The sequence below is a fragment of the Sinocyclocheilus grahami genome, unplaced genomic scaffold, assembly GCF_001515645.1.
Source record: "Sinocyclocheilus grahami isolate Dianchi unplaced genomic scaffold, SAMN03320097.WGS_v1.1 scaffold594.1, whole genome shotgun sequence".
Lineage (NCBI taxonomy): Eukaryota > Metazoa > Chordata > Actinopteri > Cypriniformes > Cyprinidae > Sinocyclocheilus > Sinocyclocheilus grahami.
Window position 1 is genome coordinate 355,365 of NW_015505773.1, and position 22,591 is coordinate 377,955.

General features: G+C 36.5%; 1 protein-coding gene across 1 annotated transcript in view; it reads right to left on the minus strand.

Annotated features, from left to right (window-relative positions):
* Positions 1-4,755: 4,755 nt before the first annotated feature.
* The window catches only part of LOC107557236 (polypeptide N-acetylgalactosaminyltransferase 11-like), a 23,665-nt gene continuing 5,829 nt past the window's right edge, over positions 4,756-22,591 (minus strand). Inside the window, exons 3-9 of the mRNA XM_016240583.1 lie at positions 20,603-20,726; positions 19,654-19,894; positions 18,168-18,335; positions 8,702-8,917; positions 7,784-7,888; positions 6,052-6,189; positions 4,756-5,687 (exon numbers count right to left, since the gene is read on the minus strand). Of these exons, the coding sequence (XP_016096069.1) occupies positions 5,556-5,687; positions 6,052-6,189; positions 7,784-7,888; positions 8,702-8,917; positions 18,168-18,335; positions 19,654-19,894; positions 20,603-20,726 (1,124 nt within the window). The 3' untranslated portion in view covers positions 4,756-5,555. The remainder of the gene's footprint in view (positions 5,688-6,051; positions 6,190-7,783; positions 7,889-8,701; positions 8,918-18,167; positions 18,336-19,653; positions 19,895-20,602; positions 20,727-22,591) is intronic.

Here is a 22,591-nt window from a genome sequence, read left to right on the forward strand (position 1 = left end):
GCGATCAGATGTTAAAGGCAGATTGGAACCTTTACAACAGATGATTGAGTCCAACACTAGTAACGTTGCCATCAAAGAACTGGAGCGTTCTTCTTATGATATAGCGATTGCATAACGGAACTGGAGAATTTGATTTCATCTCTCAATGATCGCTTAACTCATCTGGATGCTACGTGCGAAGATTTGAAGGGTCGTTCTAGGAGAAATAATATTCTTCTGGTGGATCTTCCTGAGGTCAGCGAGGGTTCCCGTCCATCTGAATGTGTTGCCCAACTTTTGCAGGAGGTGTTAGGGCTTCAGGATAAGCCACTGCTGGATCGCGCACACCGTCCGATCACCCTCTTATCATTAGAGTGCATGACTTCTACATTCGTACTGAGATTTTTCAAAGGGCTGCGGAACTCTCTCCTCTCAATTACAATGGAAAGAGATTGTCTCTTTTTGCTGACTAAACTACGGCGGTGGCTAAGAAACGGTCTGCATTCAGAGATGGACTCAGGTCCTGGACTCAGGTTGGCTTATTCTTCCCTGTGGTGTTGAGAATCACTACAGCTGATGAAGTTTCACATAAGTTTGTGGAACTGTCTGCGGCACTGGACTTCATTCGCAAAAACGTGAAGTCTACAGAAACTATAGGTATTGATACATAGTTCATATTGGCCTAGGTCTGACCTGAGTACCTTTACTGGATACCATTATGCTTATTTGTAATACTGACCTTCTATTATTGATGATTTATTAAGTATAAATAAATGCACTTAAATTATTAAGTTGGTTAAGTGTTAAACATTGTTTTTTTAATTTATATTTTTATTATTAATGGTTCTTCTATTGTCATTCTAGTGAAACATTTAATGTTTATGATGGACCGGGCAGATATATCTTCATATTTTCTTATTTTGGGAGGGGATTTCAATAGTTGGATTAACCCAGATCTTGACCGTTCATCTCTCAAACGTAATTCACCCTCAAAATCTGCACATGCAATTCAATCTTTTAAGTTTTCAGTTTCAGATCCCTGGCGGGTTTTTTTTTTATCCACATGGTAAAGCATTCTCTTTCTTTTCCCATGTTCACCAAACATTCACACGCATTGATTATTTTCTAATAGATAATAGACTTATTCAGTCAGTAGAATCATGTGATTATAATGCTATTGTAATATCAGACCGTGCACCAATAACCATGAATTTTTACTTTGAGGGGCTCGATATGGTACACATCCATTATGGCAGCTGAATACTCGTGTATGTTGTTAGCCCAAAGCTTTGTGGAATTTGTCTCTAATAAAATAGACTTTTTTATATCCACAAATAGAAGTCCAGAGATATCTGCATCTCTTTTTTGGGAGGCTTTGAAGGCATTCCTCAGGGGAGTAATCAGTTCATATATTAGTCACAAGACAAAGTTAAACAAAAAAGAGGCGTTCCGAAATAACAGAGAAAATCACTCAATTAGAACGCAATTAGATAATATACATGTGGTCACCCCATCTTCAGATATTTATAAGGAACACCAGTCATTACAGGCAGAATTTTATATTCTTTCAACAAGTCATGCAGAAAATGTACTACTTAGAACTAAGTCTAGGTATTATGAAGAGGGTGACAAAGCAGGTAGTCTGGTAACCTTAGAACTACGGCAAGAATCAAACTTAAACCTTAACCCACCATATCCGAACACCTTCAGGGATAACAACACATCCCACATTAATTAACAATCACTTTAAGGACTACTATACTTCGCTTTATGCATCTGAGCAAACTGCCAACTCCTATGATTTTGATCACTTTTTTAGCACCCTTTATATCCTGACAGTTAATTCTGATTCAGTTGATCAAATTGAAGCAGCCATTAATATAGTGGAACTCACCCAAGCTGCATACTCTTTACAGTGTGGTAAATGCCCTGGACCAGATGGGCATCCAGTGGAATTTTATAAGAAGTGAACAAATTGGCTCCCATATTAATAGAAATGTATAATGAATCATTTAAGTCACTAAAACTTCCTCAAACACTTAATCAAGCCTCAGTCTCCTTGATCCTAAAAAAGAATAAAGACTCTCTGGAATGCTCCTCATATCGGCTCAGTAGTTTGCTTCATGCAACAAGTTATCAAAACTGTTATCAATGCGACTGGAATCTGTATTACCATCAATTATATCTCCAGATCAGACTGGTTTTATTAAGAGTAGACATACTTTTTTTAATATTAGGTGATTACGTAACGTGGTGTACAATTCTTCTTCCCCTTCTACCCCAGAAGCTGTAATATCACTAGATGCTGAAAAAGCATTTGATCGGGTAGAATGGGGATACCTTTTTTATGCTTTAAAGAAATTTGGTTTTGGTGAAAAATTCATTTCATGGGTAAAACTCCCCGGGCCTCAGTTAGAACTAATAATACTCGCTCTGAATACTTTAACCTTCACAGACCCACTCAAGTCCACTTCTTTTTGCTATAGCCATCAAACCTCTTTCCGCTGCTTTAAAAGTTAACCCGTTAATAAAAGGAATAACGAGAATAGGTATAGAACAGAAGGTCTCACTGTACGCAGTTAATATTCTTTATATTTCAGATTTTACTGTGTCAGGTCCTGTGGTTCTTAAAGGGGTCATATGATGCAATTTCAATTTTTCCTTTCTCTTTGGAGTGTTACAAGCTCTTGGTGCATAAAGAAGATCTGTAAAGTTGCAAAGACTTCAGAAATATTCTTTATAAAAGTTAAGAGTCAGCCACGCCTACCTAAATCGGCTCGTTCTAACACGTCCCCACATACCTACGTCACAATCTGGGAAGATTTGCATAACGCCGCCCAAATGTTCACGCAAAGAAAGAAGACACAACTTTTATTCTCACTGTAGTATTGTTGTTGCCCCCGCCATGTCGTGAAGGCGCTGTGTGCTTTGTTGTGAAAGTGAAACTTTTTTTTTTTTTTTTGCTGCATCATATGACCCCTTTAATACTTTACAATCATTTGGCTTTATTTTTTATTTCAGGCTATAAACTAAATCTAGCCAAAAGTGAATTTTTCCCACTAAACTCAAAATCTTGTTAAGTTTAACTTTAATAATCTACTGCTACAAGTTCAAAAAGACTTTGAAAGATGATTGGTGCTTCCGTTATCCTTAGCTGGCAGAATTAATACTGTAAAAATGAATACCCTCCCAAAAGTCTCTTATTTGTTTCAGTCTATCCCCTATTTTTCTCCCTCAGTCCTTCTTTCAGAGACTCAACTGAGTTTATTTGGAATAAAAAGACGGCTAGAATTCGTAAAACTCTTCTTCAATGACCCAAGTCTATTGGAGGTATAGCCTTGCCTAACTTTCAGTATTACCGGTACTATCGGGCTGCTAACTTCAGTGTTCCAGTACTGGATAAACCAACTCCAATCTCAGTGTTCACCCATTTGTCTTGCCATGGAAGTATCCTCATGTTTCCCCACTACATTAACAGCCCTGTGACATTCCCCTATTAAGAGTTCATATTCTCTCTTTACCAAAAATGTAATTGTAAAAATGTCACTGCGAATCTGGAGACAGTTTATGCGCCATTATGGATTACAAGCTCTTTCTATGTCTGCCCCTATAGCATCAAATTTTGTTTTCCCACCATCAATGATGGACAAGACGTTTTCCCAATGGGCAACATACGGCATATCAATGTTTTAAGATTTAAATATATATAGATGATGTTTTTGCATCCTTTCAACAGCTCTCAGATATTTTTTTCAATGCCCAGAAACATTTTTTTCCCCAGTATTTGCAGGTGCAAATCTGTGATATGTATCCTTAATTTCCTAGTCTCCCCAATACAACTCACTTGGACTCATTCCTTGAACCAGTGTCTATTGGGTAAGGTATGATTTCATATTTTTATGATAAACTATGTTCTCTACATAGAAGTTCACTGACATCTATAAAAAGTCAGTGGGAAGAAGATATTCCAGATGAATTATGGGAAAGTATCTTACAGAGGGTACATTCTTCATCGTTGTGTGCCAATCATGGTTGGATCCAATGCAAAATGCTCCATCATATTCACCGGACTAAAGTCAGACTCTCTAAAATTTACTCTGATGTTGATCCTATCTGTGACTGCTGTCGTCAGGGTCCCGAAACCCTGGCACACATGTTCTGGCCCTGCCCAAGTTTACATGGTTATTGGGTTCAAATATTCGAGACAATATCTCAAGTAGTTGGGACAACAGTTAAACCTGTAGCGATAACCGCACTCTTCGGTACACTTCCCTTACCAGTTCATCAGCTAGGTTACAAGGCAGACTTTGTGGCCTTTGTATCCCTCCTGGCTAGACGTTTAATTCTAATGCACTGGAAATCATCTGTGTCACCTACCCACTCAATGTGGATTAAAGAGATTTTTCACTTTATCAAGCTAGAAAAAATTGGACATTCACTGAGGGGATCTTCTGTTTTTAATGCTTTTATGCTCATCCGTACAGGTACTGGTTCGCCCGTTGTCTTCGAATGTAAAGCACGATTAGTGCGTTTCATTGCTTATCGCATCACCAACAACACTACACAACTAGCGTATCTTAGAGAGAGAGCCAATGAGCATGAGGATATAATGTCAATGTTAATTTATATAATGTAAAAGGTTACCAAAAACACTGTGAACATTATATCATGTGTGTATACCATTCATATGACTCTTGACAAAACTACTTATTTCTGTAAAAAAATAAAATAATAAAATAAAAATCAACCAGTGAATGTTATATTCGTTTATGACTGTATTTGCAATTCCATGTACAAAATGGCAATAAGTGCAGTTTACAGTCACATTGGACTTTCAAATATTTGTACCTTTATCCATGAAAATACATTTGAAGCTTTCACAGTCAGTCCAAAATTATTACTGTCCGTCCATCTCCAAGCCAGTTGTTCTAATACAAACTGTAGTAAATTAGCTTACCAATACTGATTGGTTTTATTAATTAAGCTGTTGTACTGAACTCATCTTACCTATATTGGAATACCAGCAATAGAAATGCCAATCCATTACAGAACAACCCACTACATTTGCAGTTTATTAAGGTCAAGATAAATCCAGTGATCGTGGAATCAAATAAAATCAGAAGGAATTCAAAATTTCAGGCTTACGTTAACTTGATTGGAAAAAAGACAAACACAATTAAGTAATGCTAAGAAATGCTGCATTCATAATTAATTTTTTTTAACTTAAAATCTAGCAGACTATAATTATATTTATTAACATCTGAAATACGTTGAAAATAGATTTTCTGTGCAAATCGTTCACATTTCAAGAGCAAATAAAAATTTGTAAAACTTACAAATACTTTAATAAACACAATTTTAAAAATACTCTCTAAAAATAGTTGTTTCTGAGTAAAGAATACGGATCAAGAAAGCTTCAGACCAAGGTCCTTCTGCAGGCCCTCACAACATATCGTCACAGCGGTCTGGACTGGCAAGGGTCTGTTGTCCATTTCTGAGCTTACGGCACTACGGCGGTGCAGTTCAATACCCAGCCAGAGGGGGGGCTATAGCGGTTCCTCACATTTCCAGCATCCTCAACTCTCTAACTGCCACTGCTGGGACCGGGAATCATCACAGATCGCCATGGTAACATATCCTTTGATGCTGAGTGGGTTGGTAACAGCCAAACACTGGCCCACTGACACCTGGTATAGCCAGTTATTTTTCTGAGAGAACAAAATATACATTATTTGTAAATACATATTTTGTTCATTTAATTACAGATGGCATATGAAGCAGAGCACATAATGGGGCACCTAGACAGATCTAAACAAAAGAGGCATATACAATAAGCATGACGTGTACATTACTGTATATGGTCATAGATTTTTTAAATGATCCAATCTGTATAGTATAATTTTTAGTATACCATGTATGTATTTACATTGTTATAGCCTTCAATTAGCATATTACTAAAAACAAATTTGGCTTTAAAAAAAAATCTGTCTATTCAGAGAAATAATTAATAGTTGCAGCCCAAGTGTACAGGGGATACATGAGGTAAAAGACAATAACGGGAAGATTTCTTACCCCCAGTGTCCACTGCTGAGATCCACCTGAGCCGTGACACTTCATGAGGCGCGGCGGGTCAGAAGAACGAATCTCAAACATGTCCAAACACAGCAGCCCGCCTAGAATTAACTCATGCTCCTCATCATAGGCCCATTCCTCCAAAACAACACACACAAACACATAGATCAAAATGACAAAACATCTACACAGTACCAATCATAAAACTTTAAAAATATGCTTTTGTTTAGATATAATGATCCATTTCAACATGTTTCTTTTCAGACTTGTCAAACAGTAAAATTACCTACATTTTGTTTACATCAGTCTAACTATGGCATCTAACAAAAGTCATCAGTTTGTTAGCTGAGAAAAATAGCTTTTAAACTACAGCAACAATTAAAAAAAATGGCAGCATTTATCATCAAGTGTGCAGTCAGTTAGAGTTTTTTAGTTAGGGTCTCTCATTCTCACCAAGTTTGCGTTTATTTAATCTAAAACACAGTAAAAAAGTAATATTGAGAACGATTTATTTCTAATATAAATATTCATTAAAATATGAAATTAAATGTAAAAATGTGATTTATGCCTGCGCTGAAATACTCCTGAATTACTTCTTTCAGAAATCATTTGAATATGCTGTATTGGTAGTACTATTAAACATTTCCTATTATTATCAATGTTGAAAAAAGTTGTGCTGCTTCATATTTTTGTGGAAATTATTATTATTATTTTTTTTGAATTTTGAAACAGAAATGCCTTTGACTGTTAATTTTGATCAACTTAATGTCCTTGCTGAATAAATGTATTAATGACCCTAAACTTTTGAAGGATAGTGTAATGTGTCAAGCATGAGTAACGAATGAATACTGATAGATAAACAGCCCCCTAGAATTAACTCATGCTCCTCATCATAGGCCCATTCCTCCAAAACAACACACACAAACACATAGATCAAAATGACAAAACATCTACACAGTACCAATCATAAAACTTTAAAAATATGCTTTTCTTTAGATATAATGATCCATTTCAACATGTTTCTTTTCAGACTTGTCAAACAGTAAAATTACCTACATTTTGTTTACATCAGTCTAACTATGGCATCTAACAAAAGTCATCAGTTTGTTAGCTGAGAAAAATAGCTTTTAAACTACAGCAACAATTAAAAAAAATGGCAGCATTTATCATCAAGTGTGCAGTCAGTTAGAGTTTTTTAGTTAGGGTCTCTCATTCTCACCAAGTTTGCGTTTATTTAATCTAAAACACAGTAAAAAAGTAATATTGAGAACGATTTATTTCTAATATAAATATTCATTAAAATATGAAATTAAATGTAAAAATGTGATTTATGCCTGCGCTGAAATACTCCTGAATTACTTCTTTCAGAAATCATTTGAATATGCTGTATTGGTAGTACTATTAAACATTTCCTATTATTATCAATGTTGAAAAAAGTTGTGCTGCTTCATATTTTTGTGGAAATTATTATTATTATTTTTTTTGAATTTTGAAACAGAAATGCCTTTGACTGTTAATTTTGATCAACTTAATGTCCTTGCTGAATAAATGTATTAATGACCCTAAACTTTTGAAGGATAGTGTAATGTGTCAAGCATGAGTAACGAATGAATACTGATAGATAAACAGCCCCAATTTGCACCAGAGCTGCAAAAAGAAGCAAATCATCTGCAAAATTCCCATGATAGCTGCGTATAATTATCACAGAATGACAGCAGTTTGATAAACTGACCTGCTCAGGGTCCTGTGGGTCACAGTTTCTCACCACCACAGCACCCCCTTTCTGACTGGGACGCCCCTGTGCCACCAGACACTTGTCAGCCAGCAGATTACGCAGCTGAAAGAGAACACACACACACACACACACAAATAAAACATTATATTGTATGGTCTTGGGGAAGGCAATTCATTCATTAATATTCAATGACAGGTGTGCAAAAATGTTAAATGTTCTCTTTTGGATTTTAAACGATAACGTGATTAATAAATTATTAATTCATGTATAAATACGTAATGTTCTATAAGTCTCATCTCCGATTAGGAAATGTTGATTGGAGCATGAAAAGTGGTGTATTGAAAGAAAGGGGTTCAAAAATAAGAGGGATTTGTGACATCAGCTGAAAAGAGAGAGCATAGCATATTCAAATCACTTACAATATGACTAGGAACATGTATAAAGTAAGTAAATTGGGTCAATTTTAATTTCAAGTTGACTAAATTGACATAAAATCCTGTTATTTGGTTGCTTTCATAGAGCAATACTTAAACCACCACTTACCAGTCCATTAATTACAGTACATGGTGATAACTAACAAACTTTAGGCTTAGAAAAATACAAAAATCAGATGATATTCTAAATATTCTTATTTGCAAAGGTAATGCAAAAATAATGCAAACCATCAGTGGACTTAATGAATCGTCTGACCAGGTACTGTTTAAGAGCTGCTCTACTGCCCTCTGCTGTTCATGCTCTGTATTCACTTGAATATGGCAATGGAAATGGCAATATTAAAATGACACTCAAAAGAAAAAGTGTTTTTATGTTGTGAAAGTCAAACCTAGAAAACAACCGCCAAATATTCATGCAGTTCTTTATTGACCAACAGAGCTACAGGATACGGTAAACATAAGGGTCAATGTGAGGTCTTACCCGACCCCGCTGCAGGACTTTGGGTCTCTTCAAACCCTTGTTGATAAAGACAGGATGCTGGGGCTTGTGTGGGGAGGAGACCTGCATTTCAGGGTAGATATTGTCCAGGTACCATTTGAAGGAATGACACTGTAGACGCTTCCGAATAGCGACCCGCTCACTGATGTCACCATAGTCACGGTTCCTCAGCTCCGGGCGCAAGACAAAGTACTGCTCCTGATGTACACACAAACACACACAGAAATATTTAATTATTACATTTACTGAAAAAGCATTCGCAAGACAAAACATTCTCACAAGTGAAAAATTATGTTTACATTGACTGTTGCAGTCAATTCCATACTCAAGCAAGTATTAGAGGAACAGTTCACCCAAAACTTTTAATTTGCTTTAATTTTACTCATCCTCAGGTCATCCTAGAGCCAGAGGAGTTTGTTTCATCATGGGAACAGATTTGGAGAAATTTAGCATTACATTTGCTCTGAAGTGAATGGGTGCTGTCAGAGTTCAAACAGCCGATAAAAACATTACAATGATCTACAAGTAATCCTCACACATATGGACTAACAATTAACGTCTTGTCATGTAAAAAGATGTGTTTATAAGAAACAAATCCATCATTAAAGTGTTTTAACTTCAAAATGCCGCTTCTGGCCAAAATATGAGTCCATAATCCATAGTACCTTCTGCCGTGAAAAAGTCCTCTCACATCAAAATCCATCAACATGTTTTAGAACTGTTTTGGATTATTTTCACTGTAAATAGTGTTTCATGTGTGCATATTTCTCTCCTGCAATGGTTTGAAGTTAAAAATGTATTAATGATGGATTTGTTTATTACAAACACATTTTTTGCTTCACAAGATGTTAATTGATAGACTGGAGTCGTGTGGATTACTTCTAGATTATTGTGATGTTTGTATCATTCTGATAGCACCCATTGATTCTGATGGGATCCACTGCAGAGGATCAATTGTTAAGCATGTGATGTAATACTACATTTCTTCAAATCCGTTCCAGCAAAGAAACAAACTCAACTACACCTTGGATGGCCTGAGGGTGAGTGAATTTGTGGGTATAATCCTTTAAAGCCCCTGCTTGCATACTTCAGAGCAGAGGACAAAATTGTGCCTCTACACAGTTGTTGAACATTAGAGATGCACTGAGAAAGTAACTGTAAATCCACAAAACAAACTGTGAGGTGTTTCATTGTCACATAACTTCAGGTCAGTAAACAAATATGAAAAAAAAAACTTAAATACAGTATAATCTTCAAATTCTGTCCGAACAGCCATAAGCACCGCAAATTTAAGATTAAAAACTACTTTTAAATACAAGAGGAAGTAATGAACCCTCATTCAAGTTAAGGTGCATCCTGTGAGTTCCTGGATCAAAATATTGATTTTGCTAATATTTTTTTCTAACGAAAGAAAAATATTATATGTCATGGATACATTTTTACTGAGTAATCCACTATTTTGCAGAGGGGGGTCAAAATGGCAATTTTCAGATTTGCAGTCAAATTATAGGGGTGCAAAAATGACTTCAGTAAATTGGCAGCATAATAATGTTATTTTTTACACATTTGGTTTTAGTTAACGATTTACTCATGGAGCCATACTGAAATTCCATTATCTCTGGAACTGAACTACATAGGGTCTTAAAAATGAAGATGCCAAAAGGAATGTTTTTAAAGACCCAAGATCTAAAAGGGCATTACAAATATATGTGATACTTCTTGAGTTACAGGCATGCAAACTTTGTTTGTAGAAAAAAAACAGACAAAATAAAACTTGAAAAGTGCTTTTCCCCCCATTTTCCCTATGGTCACCATTGGCACATAATGCAACAAAGATTGCTAAAGTTAACAGAATTTAGTAACAGACCTACCAATTTTTACATTCCTGTAATTTGGCTCAGAATTTCAGAAAATTGCCAGTTTAAAATACAAACACATGGCCACTGAAAATGTGTACAAGTTAACGATTTACTCATGGAGCCATACTGAAATTCCATTATCTCTGGAACTGAACTACATAGGGTCTTAAAAATGAAGATGCCAAAAGGAATGTTTTTAAAGACCCAAGATCTAAAAGGGCATTACAAATATATGTGATACTTCTTAAGTTACAGGCATGCAAACTTTGTTTGTAGAAAAAAAACAGACAAAATAAAACTTGAAAAGTGCTTTTCCCCCCATTTTCCCTATGGTCACCATTGGCACATAATGCAACAAAGATTGCTAAAGTTAACAGAATTTAGTAACAGACCTACCAATTTTTACATTCCTGTAATTTGGCTCAGAATTTCAGAAAATTGCCAGTTTAAAATACAAACACACACACACACCTGTTGCTAATTAAGTGCAGCTCTGAACCTCTAAATCAGGGATTCCCAAACTTTTTGCCAGGTCCGTATGACCTAAATTATTTTCTAACGTGTTTAGTGAATATTTATGAAGTACTTTCTCAAATTAAGTTGATATTTTAGTCTAATGACATGCAAGCAAGCAAAAAAATAAAATAAATCTTCTTTTTGTATTTCAACTGCTATTTTTATTGCTATTATTTTAAAATTATTTCTTACTTTGTGTATTTTTATGATTTGATATTTTTTCATCAGTTTTTGAACCACCTGCAGTTCCCTCATGTTCCACCAGGGCTTCGGAAATACCATGCTGCATCCCAATGTGCCTACTTATACTACGTCCTTAAAGTATGTACTCTTTTGGTGAAGACAAAGTACTTTTGAGGGTGTAGTAGAAAAGTAGGAAAGCTTTGGGACATATTATTACGTCATACAATTGCGTTTTTATCGGACCGCCCTACCATATTGGAGAGAAATGAAGTAGCATGTTGATCTGCCAGCCGTGGGTCTTTATGCGGAGATCTCTGCTCATATTTTTTGCATAATGATGCATTTAAAAAAATAATTGACAAATAGATGTTTATAGAAGTTCAAGTTGTCGTAGATGAAATATAACAGATAACATTAAACAATTATTTTTACCAGATTAAATGCTAATTATTGGTAACTCAAACCCCTTTATCTAAACCTCTCTACTTAACCGTCGGTTGCGCACATCCGCTATGATTGCAATTTTTTTTTAACGTTTTTTTTTCCGTGTTTGTAGTTCTGAAACGAATCCTTTGCAGAAGCGCAATGGATTGTGGGTAAAATTAGCCATTAGAGCGTGCACGGATCCACACTTCAAAAATCGACCTGAAATAGTAGACCACTTCTGGCATACTCTTTTCAACATACTATGCTTTGGGACACACGTATTCTAATCTCACATACTATTTAGGATGGATAGTATGAACATTGGGACAGAGGGCCAGTCTTTCTATTTATCACCTAAACATCACCTGCAAAAGCACACAGGAATTACCTCTGCGGACTGCAGTTTTTAAACCAACACCACCAGGGGAAATAGTAAGCATATTCGTTCGGCGCAGACACTTTCATAATTAGGTGCATGACGGGTTTTGCAGAGAAATTGATTATGCACTACTGACGCAGGACACTGTATTCATTCCAAAAGCTAGTCAGCCAACCACCTAGACAGCATTTTTAGGCATCATAGGTATGATGATCCCAATGTCAAGCCTGCTCCAACAGCTAGGTGGAACACATTTGCTTAAGGTATTAATTTAGGCATCATGTATCCTTAGTAAATACAGCAAATCTAGAGTACACTGCAATGAGATTAGTGAAAAACTGACATGGTGTAACTGTTGAGAACTCAAGTAATACATAATGTATTCTTGATGTCAGAGTTATTCATAATGAAGTACCCTTCAAGTACCTGCAAAAAGGACATGCGAACAGCATAACGAGAAACTAATCCCACATTAGCTGGAAAACATTTTAAAACTATTTACACTACACTGAAGCAAAAAAGAGACTGAACAAATATTGCTGACAAAGTACAAAGACACTGCTTCATCCGGTTATTCTCAAGATACTGCTTAACAGAGTATTAATGTGTCTGGCACAGGTAATTACATTCTCCTCTAACAGGGTCAATTATCTCTTAGACGAGCCTTCGAAGTTCTGCAGGATGGACGACGCAGCTGTAAAATTCAAAACACGCATGAAGAATTTCACACATCTCCATCATGTAATGCACCATACTGCACGTGTTGCCAACAGCAAAGAACAGCAGCACCACAGCTGTCAATGTCCAACCCGACAAAAAACAATCAATTTATTGCTGGGGGGGGGGTGACCCATACTTGGAATCAGTGCTCTGCATTTAACCCATCCAAAGTGCACACACACAGCAGTGAACACACACTCTTCTTTTTGTATTTCAACTGCTATTTTTATTGCTATTATTTTAAAATTATTTCTTACTTTGTGTATTTTTATGATTTGATATTTTTTCATCAGTTTTTGAACCACCTGCAGTTCCCTCATGTTCCACCAGGGCTTCGGAAATACCATGCTGCATCCCAATGTGCCTACTTATACTACGTCCTTAAAGTATGTACTCTTTTGGTGAAGACAAAGTACTTTTGAGGGTGTAGTAGAAAAGTAGGAAAGCTTTGGGACATATTATTACGTCATACAATTGCGTTTTTATCGGACCGCCCTACCATATTGGAGAGAAATGAAGTAGCATGTTGATCTGCCAGCCGTGGGTCTTTATGCGGAGATCTCTGCTCATATTTTTTGCATAATGATGCATTTAAAAAAATAATTGACAAATAGATGTTTATAGAAGTTCAAGTTGTCGTATATGAAATATAACAGATAACATTAAACAATTATTTTTACCAGATTAAATGCTAATTATTGGTAACTCAAACCCCTTTATCTAAACCTCTCTACTTAACCGTCGGTTGCGCACATCCGCTATGATTGCAATTTTTTTTTAACGTTTTTTTTTCCGTGTTTGTAGTTCTGAAACGAATCCTTTGCAGAAGCGCAATGGATTGTGGGTAAAATTAGCCATTAGAGCGTGCACGGATCCACACTTCAAAAATCGACCTGAAATAGTAGACCACTTCTGGCATACTCTTTTCAACATACTATGCTTTGGGACACACGTATTCTAATCTCACATACTATTTAGGATGGATAGTATGAACATTGGGACAGAGGGCCAGTCTTTCTATTTATCACCTAAACATCACCTGCAAAAGCACACAGGAATTACCTCTGCGGACTGCAGTTTTTAAACCAACACCACCAGGGGAAATAGTAAGCATATTCGTTCGGAGCAGACACTTTCATAATTAGGTGCATGACGGGTTTTGCAGAGAAATTGATTATGCACTACTGACGCAGGACACTGTATTCATTCCAAAAGCTAGTCAGCCAACCACCTAGACAGCATTTTTAGGCATCATCGATGATCCCAATGTCAAGCCTGCTCCAACAGCTAGGCGGAACACATTTGCTTAAGGTATTAATTTAGGCATCATGTATCCTTAGTAAATACAGCAAATCTAGAGTACACTGCAATGAGATTAGTGAAAAACTGACATGGTGTAACTGTTGAGAACTCAAGTAATACATAATGTATTCTTGATGTCAGAGTTATTCATAATGAAGTACCCTTCAAGTACCTGCAAAAAGGACATGCGAACAGCATAACGAGAAACTAATCCCACATTAGCTGGAAAACATTTTAAAACTATTTACACTACACTGAAGCAAAAAAGAGACTGAACAAATATTGCTGACAAAGTACAAAGACACTGCTTCATCCGGTTATTCTCAAGATACTGCTTAACAGAGTATTAATGTGTCTGGCACAGGTAATTACATTCTCCTCTAACAGGGTCAATTATCTCTTAGACGAGCCTTCGAAGTTCTGCAGGATGGACGACGCAGCTGTAAAATTCAAAACACGCATGAAGAATTTCACACATCTCCATCATGTAATGCACCATACTGCACGTGTTGCCAACAGCAAAGAACAGCAGCACCACAGCTGTCAATGTCCAACCCGACAAAAAACAATCAATTTATTGCTGGGGGGGGGGTGACCCATACTTGGAATCAGTGCTCTGCATTTAACCCATCCAAAGTGCACACACACAGCAGTGAACACACACCCGGAGCAGTGGGCAGCCATTTATGCTGCGGCGCCCGGGGAGCAGTTGGGGGTTCGGTGCCTTGCTCAAGGGCACCTCAGTCGTGGTATTGAAGGTGGGAGAGAGCACTGTACATTCACTCCCCCCACCTACAATCCCTGCCGGGTTACGAGTCAGACTCTCTAACCATTAGGCCACGACTTCCCCCCAACAATGAAGGGTCAGACTTTATACTCTAAAAGAGAGTGGTGAAAACCACAAATTTAAAGCTGGTATTCAATACAATACAATATTTAAAACAAACATTTAAAACACAACTGAAGTTGACCAAAGTGCTGTACAGATTAGAATAAAAACTTAAAAATAATAACAAGACTATCAAATTTAAAACACAATAATAAAACAAAAATTGAACCAATGATCAATTGAAAGCTAGAGAGAATAAATATGTCTTTAGAATGGACTTACAGGGGTCATGAACTGGATTTTGTTAATTATTTTATATTGTTGTCTGTGATCTACTTATGACGTTCACGCGGCTTGAGAAACGCTCGGTTTTTATGGGTGTGCTGCATTGAAGACTTGGAAGTAAACGCCGACTGTTATGATTGGATAACAGTTTTGCATAGTAAACTAACTACAAACTAACTTCATAGTTGGAGCCTTCTGTGACTTTGGTTAGACACGTACACTTAATCAGGAAATATCAAGCAATCTCTAACAAAGCAATAGTGACATTTTTACTCACATAAGTGTGCCGAGCCATTCCTGCTGGATCCAATATAGATGGCACAGCATTGCTTTTTAATCTCAGTCTTTCTGCAAATCCAGCGTCGACCTGTGTCTTGTTTACAAAGGAATCCGCGGTGAAATGAAGTGAACAAACGTTCAATGTTTTACTCACGTGAGCTGAAACTTAATTAAAAATAAAGTTCAACCACGCATTCCTAATATTTGAGTCCGAAAGAAGGTTATGCATCGACTGTGTTCTTCCACAACCAGACACTGCACAATATTTTGTGATCTTTAACGGCATGTTTATTGCTTGGTTGCTCGATCCGGTTTAGCGCCACTTATGTTATTTCCCTACTATGTCATTCGTGAATCAGTGGGCGGGGCTACAGATTTAGGCATTGATATTTTTCTGTGGAGGCGGTGTCATAGGTATAGGCACATTCCAGGATCTGGCGTTCGCTGGGCCTGGTGTCAATAAAAGCTTTTATTTCAGTAACAAGGACGTTTTCAGTTCTGAAACTTACAGGATATTCTTTTAGTATAATGACCACATATATCAAAAGCTCAGGTAACGTGATTTTCTCAATTTATGACCCCTTTAAAAGCAGAAATAGAGGGAGCTATTCTAATGTGAAGAGGAAGACTTATAGAATTCCGGACCTGCAATTGCAAAAGTGCAATCACCTCGTTCTTTAAGTCTAGATCTAGGCACGATGAGCAGACAGAGATCACTGGACCTCAACGTTCTAGAAGGGGTGTACGGACGGAGCAGGTTTGTCAAGTACTGATGGGCCAAATTATTGAGGGCTTTAAAAACAAATAACAGAATTTTAAAATCAATTCTATATTTGATGGGTAACCAGTGCAGTGCAGATAAAATAGGAGTTACTGTCTCATACTTGCGGGACCCAGAGAGTAGTCTAGCAGTTGCGTTTAGCACTACACAAATTCTATATAAATCTAGGTATCACACACTTTCTGACTTTGTAAAAGAAACACTGGACATCATACACTTGGTGACAGAGGGTCACACACTGCCAGACTTTCAAAACTCAACAAACTCGTGCAAAAACATGCACCTCGTTGCAAGGAGAAGCATGACAAATGAAAACAATGTGTTCTTAAATCAATTTGAGTCCGAAAGAAGGTTATGCATCGACTGTGTTCTTCCACAACCAGACACTGCACAATATTTTGTGATCTTTAACGGCATGTTTATTGCTTGGTTGCTCGATCCGGTTTAGCGCCACTTATGTTATTTCCCTACTATGTCATTCGTGAATCAGTGGGCGGGGCTACAGATTTAGGCATTGATATTTTTCTGTGGAGGCGGTGTCATAGGTATAGGCACATTCCAGGATCTGGCGTTCGCTGGGCCTGGTGTCAATAAAAGCTTTTATTTCAGTAACAAGGACGTTTTCAGTTCTGAAACTTACAGGATATTCTTTTAGTACAATGACCACATATATCAAAAGCTCAGGTAACATGTGATTTTCTCAATTTATGACCCCTTTAAAAGCAGAAATAGAGGGAGCTATTCTAATGTGAAGAGGAAGACTTATAGAATTCCGGACCTGCAATTGCAAAAGTGCAATCACCTCGTTCTTTAAGTCTAGATCTAGGCACGATGAGCAGACAGAGATCACTGGACCTCAACGTTCTAGAAGGGGTGTACGGACGGAGCAGGTTTGTCAAGTACTGATGGGCCAAATTATTGAGGGCTTTAAAAACAAATAACAGAATTTTAAAATCAATTCTATATTTGATGGGTAACCAGTGCAGTGCAGATAAAATAGGAGTTACTGTCTCATACTTGCGGGACCCAGAGAGTAGTCTAGCAGTTGCGTTTAGCACTACACAAATTCTATATAAATCTAGGTATCACACACTTTCTGACTTTGTAAAAGAAACACTGGACATCATACACTTGGTGACAGAGGGTCACACACTGCCAGACTTTCAAAACTCAACAAACTCGTGCAAAAACCTGCACCTCGTTGCAAGGAGAAGCATGACAAATGAAAACAATGTGTTCTTAAATCATCTCAAAATATCAAACATGTGTGATATCCCCCAACGGCTTGGAATCATAGTCTAGAAAATCATAAACCATGTGATTTTCTGTGAAATCAGTCAATTCCAACTGCCCAAAATTTGCTGACTGCCTCTGACTTTCGGCAACTAGTGTCGACACGTGTCCTCCAGACCGCAAACTGGGGCATGACAAATAATTTATTTTCAAGAAAAACTGTCAAATCTTAATAAGAGACCTGACTCAAAAAACTAAATAAAACTACAGTATTGACAATAAAACAGAGCAATTACCACTCTTGAAACCCTCTGCAAATGCACATGAACATTACTTAAGAAAAAAAAAAACACTGCACAACTAAGTTTAATTATTACACAGCTTTCTGGAATACTTGATTCTGATTGGCCAATAACAGCATTCAGTGATCAAATATTTCTGAAAAATGTCCACTTATTCAGGCAATGCTGTATAACAGGTCACCCATTCCAGAAAACTGATCTACTACATACTGGTGCTACAATCATATTTCTCATATTACAACGCAATCTGTCTCTGCATACAAATTCTAAAAGATAGAACAGTTAATAAGTATCATTTCCATCACACTTAGTATTTTATTATTATTATTATAGTACTATAATATTGATCTCCACCTTATAGTCATCCATCCAGACATGGGCCAAACGCAGGGAATTGTGGGCCATTGTATCCTGACCTCCGGGTGACCCATAGGGCCGGCGCTTGCGGAAGATGTGCCCCACTCTGGAGCAGGGAACGATCAGTAACTGCCCTCCACACATCCAAATCTGATGGAAAAAATATTTTAAAGCAAGCGAGTATATTTTTGGTCCCCAAGATTACACACAAATGCTTAAACCAAAGTTTCCCACACTGTTTTGTCAGCCAAACCCCTTAAACGTAAAATGTTCACTTGAAGTACCCACTGAGAAGTTAATATTTCAATAAACTTAAATTACACATTCACATGTTCATAGTTCCCTGATGTAGGTTAATGGTCAAATGACTTCAAGTAAACAAAAATATCCAATCCTTTTTTTTGCAAGTTTTTTATTTCAATAGCATAATTATATATATATATATATATATATATATATATATATATATATATATATATATATATACACACACACACACACACACACACACACACACACACACACACACACAGCTGGGTAGTAATCAGATTCCAAAAAATTAGTACTTGTAATTAGATTCAATTACATTTTAAAATACTCGTAATCAGACTACAGTTACTTTTTTATTGATTACATGATTACATATTATTCACACAATAGTAATTCTCCCCAATTCCTCATTTCACCTTTTAAATGTTCCTTTCTAATATAGCCTACCACTTATATACAGGTGCATCTCAATAAATTAGAATGTCGTGGAAAAGAAGTCTTCCAGTTTTGTGAACATTCACACAAAGATCAGTCACTACTCAGGTGGCTGTAATTACACAGACAATTGAGAGGCCACACAGCATTTGACCACTGATTTACAAAAATCAGTTACATTTTAAGAAGTGTTTTCTCAACAGTTGAACATGGCAACAACTACTGATAAACACATTAATTTGTATTTGAATTAAGCTATCACTCAGTATATATTTAACCATGTATCACTGTGTCTTTGGAAGGCTTTTTTCTTTCAAACACATTAAAATGCACAAATTCACATTATTCCTTATTTACATGTACAGTAATGCAGGGATTCCCAAACTTTTTTTTGTCAGTGCATTCAAACGGTGATATATTAAACTCTTTTACACAGTATTTTCTCTTCAGTGCTTTGAACAGTTACAGTATAGTATATTTATATAGTATAGTAACAGTTACTATTTATATAGTATAGTAACAGTATATTTCTTCTTCTCACAGACTTGCTCTGAATTTAAATCTATTTCCCCCAAAATGTTCTTATGAAAATGTAACTAGAATATTAATTCTTAGAATAAGAATATCATTCAGTTTTGCCCCACTTCAAGTGTAACATGTTTTTATGTTTATTTGCAAATCAAGTGTGTTATGTTAGTTGAGTCTCTTGTGAGAGGAGATCATGAGTTCTAGTTGAGTTTCTCAACAGCAAGGCAGCTCACTAAGATTTAAGACAGACCAACTTGTCAATCATTATCATGTCTTGCTTGAGAAAAGACGGCTGGACATGTTTAGAGAAGTAAAGTAGCTTGCCCAGTTCACTGTGGTCGTCCACCAGTATGATCTCATGGAGCAGGTAGTTTGGTGTGCGATCCAGCACACTGTGAACCGTCCTAAGGAGGGCAGAGAACGCCTCATTGTAGAAGCAGATCACTATGCTGGCTGTGGGCAAGGCCTCGGGATAGATCCGATCTCTGCACCTGTTGGGAACAGTGTTCATGTGATGATTTACAGCATTATCACACCAAACCACATGTCCCATCACCTTCTTTTACACAACACAGCATGTTTTACACAAAACCATGTGCACCTTGTCCTCATAAAATGCTAATTTTTCTAGATCAAAATGGTCATCAAAAATGGTCTAGCTGAAACCAAAAATCCTATAATTATTTACTCACCATCATTACAAACCTATATGCTTTTGAGAAACACAAAGGGATCATTTCTGAACTATCTTTGCATGGCTCTTTTTCATACAATCACAGTTCAAATTGACCACATCTGACAAGCTCCATATGAAATATTGTCCTCTCATCTACAGGTCTCAAAATCTCATTCTCCATACCACATATTCAAACAGCGGCAGTTAACAATGCCTAATGACTTTTCAGAGCTTCAGAGGAGAGCAATACTTTGTCGGTTTCTCTCTCAAAGCTATCATATGACTTGTAATAGAATGGTGTTTTTTAAAGTTGTTTTCATATGGTCACTACATATTTTGTGCAAAAGGCGAGGGGAAGGGGTCACATGAATATAAAAAAAAGGTATTCTCAGATAAATCATTTATAATAAACACTGCAATATTACATAAAATGTCAATACTGATATCATGGAGACTTTTATCAAATGATTCAACAGAGCTAATGATTTGAGCAAGTGGTTAGCACACAGATAGATGTTCGTACTTGTCATTCCTGGTGTCGGGGACATCTCTGTTGTAGCCAAGCCGGTTACTGATGAGAACGTTGAAGGCATGCTTATGATAGCCCATATCTCGTACCTCTTGGTCCTGCTTGTTAAAAATCATTCCTAAAATCCAAAATCAGGACACTCAAAAAACAATGACTTATTACTCAGTGGCTGCTCATTAAAAGAAAGCTGCTTTATCAGAGGATTTAGTGGAGCCCACAGTGTAGGACAGATTAGGGCTGCTCGATTAGGGCAAAAATCATAATCGCGATTATTTTGGTCAATATTGTAATCACGATTATTTAACACAATTATGAGTATGCCACATGACCAAAACTTTATATGAGTGTTTTATTTAAAGATAGCAATATATATCAAATATATATGTTCTGTAAATAAGGTTGCTATGACATCTGCATTTTAAAGACCAGTGAAATTTCACAATTCTCAATACCACCGCAGAATACTAGGGTCACTAATATTAGTAAAAAACAAACAAAAAAAAGTCCTCAAAAATAATTATACGGTCAGTAATAAAAATAAAAAAAAGCAAAGGACAAATACAAAAGAAAAAAAAAGATACAAATGAAACAAACAGTGCGAGTTTAAAGTATTCAGCTAACAGCCTACTACAGAAATTGAAAAATTGAACGTAAAATAAAATAGCATTGTCTTCACAGTTTAATTCTTAACTTCCTTTGTTTCATATTAAAGCTACAAAAGGTCTTCAGTCAAGAGCAGTGAGTGATTTTCTCTCTGTCTTTTGTTGTTTGATTAATATTAAGCACACAGGAATATTAGCCTGCTGTCACTTTAAGAGCCGCACACGGATCCAATTTACTGTTATGGACATATTTTCATTCTCAACTGTTTACGTTCATATATTACATAACCGACGAGGGTTTATGTGAATAATTGCCAAGCACCGCATTTTGACACATTTTTGCATGTATTTGACCATTTAGGCACGCACCTTGAGCTTTGTATGTCAGTGCTATGTTCCATCTCTGAGCGCATGCACAGAAAGCCTCCTGAGGAACAGCGCAAGTTCTCTTTCATGCTTTTGAAAACATGAATAAATCGAATAAACGTTGGGTGCAACAATGGGGTGCAATAATCCTTTTATCTCAATTATTGTATTGTTCCAAAACCTACCTCACTGCCTGCAAAACTCATATTAGTGAATTGCCAATTGTATTTAAGTCTATTTCTCATCCCTGTTATGAAAACTTTTTTCAAGCCATTCCATCTTTTATAAGTAGCCAAACAGGCTTTTCTAATTACCTCTCTCTCTCTGCAGATGAAAAAGGTGTAACCGCATACTGTATAGACCAATTTGGAGTAGACGTCACAGTTACGTCACTTGCAGCTGCGTGTGCATGGTGGTGGCAGAAAAACACTGGGAAAAAATGGAGGGAGATGGGTAAAATCCATGGAATAAGAGAAAAAATGTATTGTTGTGCCTTTGGAAGTCAGAATCAGAATGCAAATAATTTTTATATAATACTGTTGTCAAAGACGCCATTTGAAGCTAAATGCAGACGTTTAAACGGACAGACTGTGGATGAAACCTGCTATGATTGCCCTATTTTATAAATTTGATTCAAACAATAGGTCTATATAATATTCATATAGGGGACATATTGTATTAGCCCTACAGTTGAAATACATGCATGAAATACTATTTAAACCTATAACGTTTTATATAACATTTACCTATTTTATCTAACAATTCTGACTTTTTTTCTTTGCAAATGCAAGTTTATATCTCCTAGTTCGGACTTTATAACTTTATTCAAGTCAACAATTGCGAGTTTGTCAATTCTGAGGGAAAAAAACCAGAAGTGTGGGATTATAAACTAAAAAGAAAGAATGATGAGCTGATTTTTCTTACCAGAATTGTGAGATCTTGGAATTGCAAAGTCAGAATTTTGAAATATAAACTCAAAATTAAATTTTTATTATTTTATTCCATGGCTTGAATA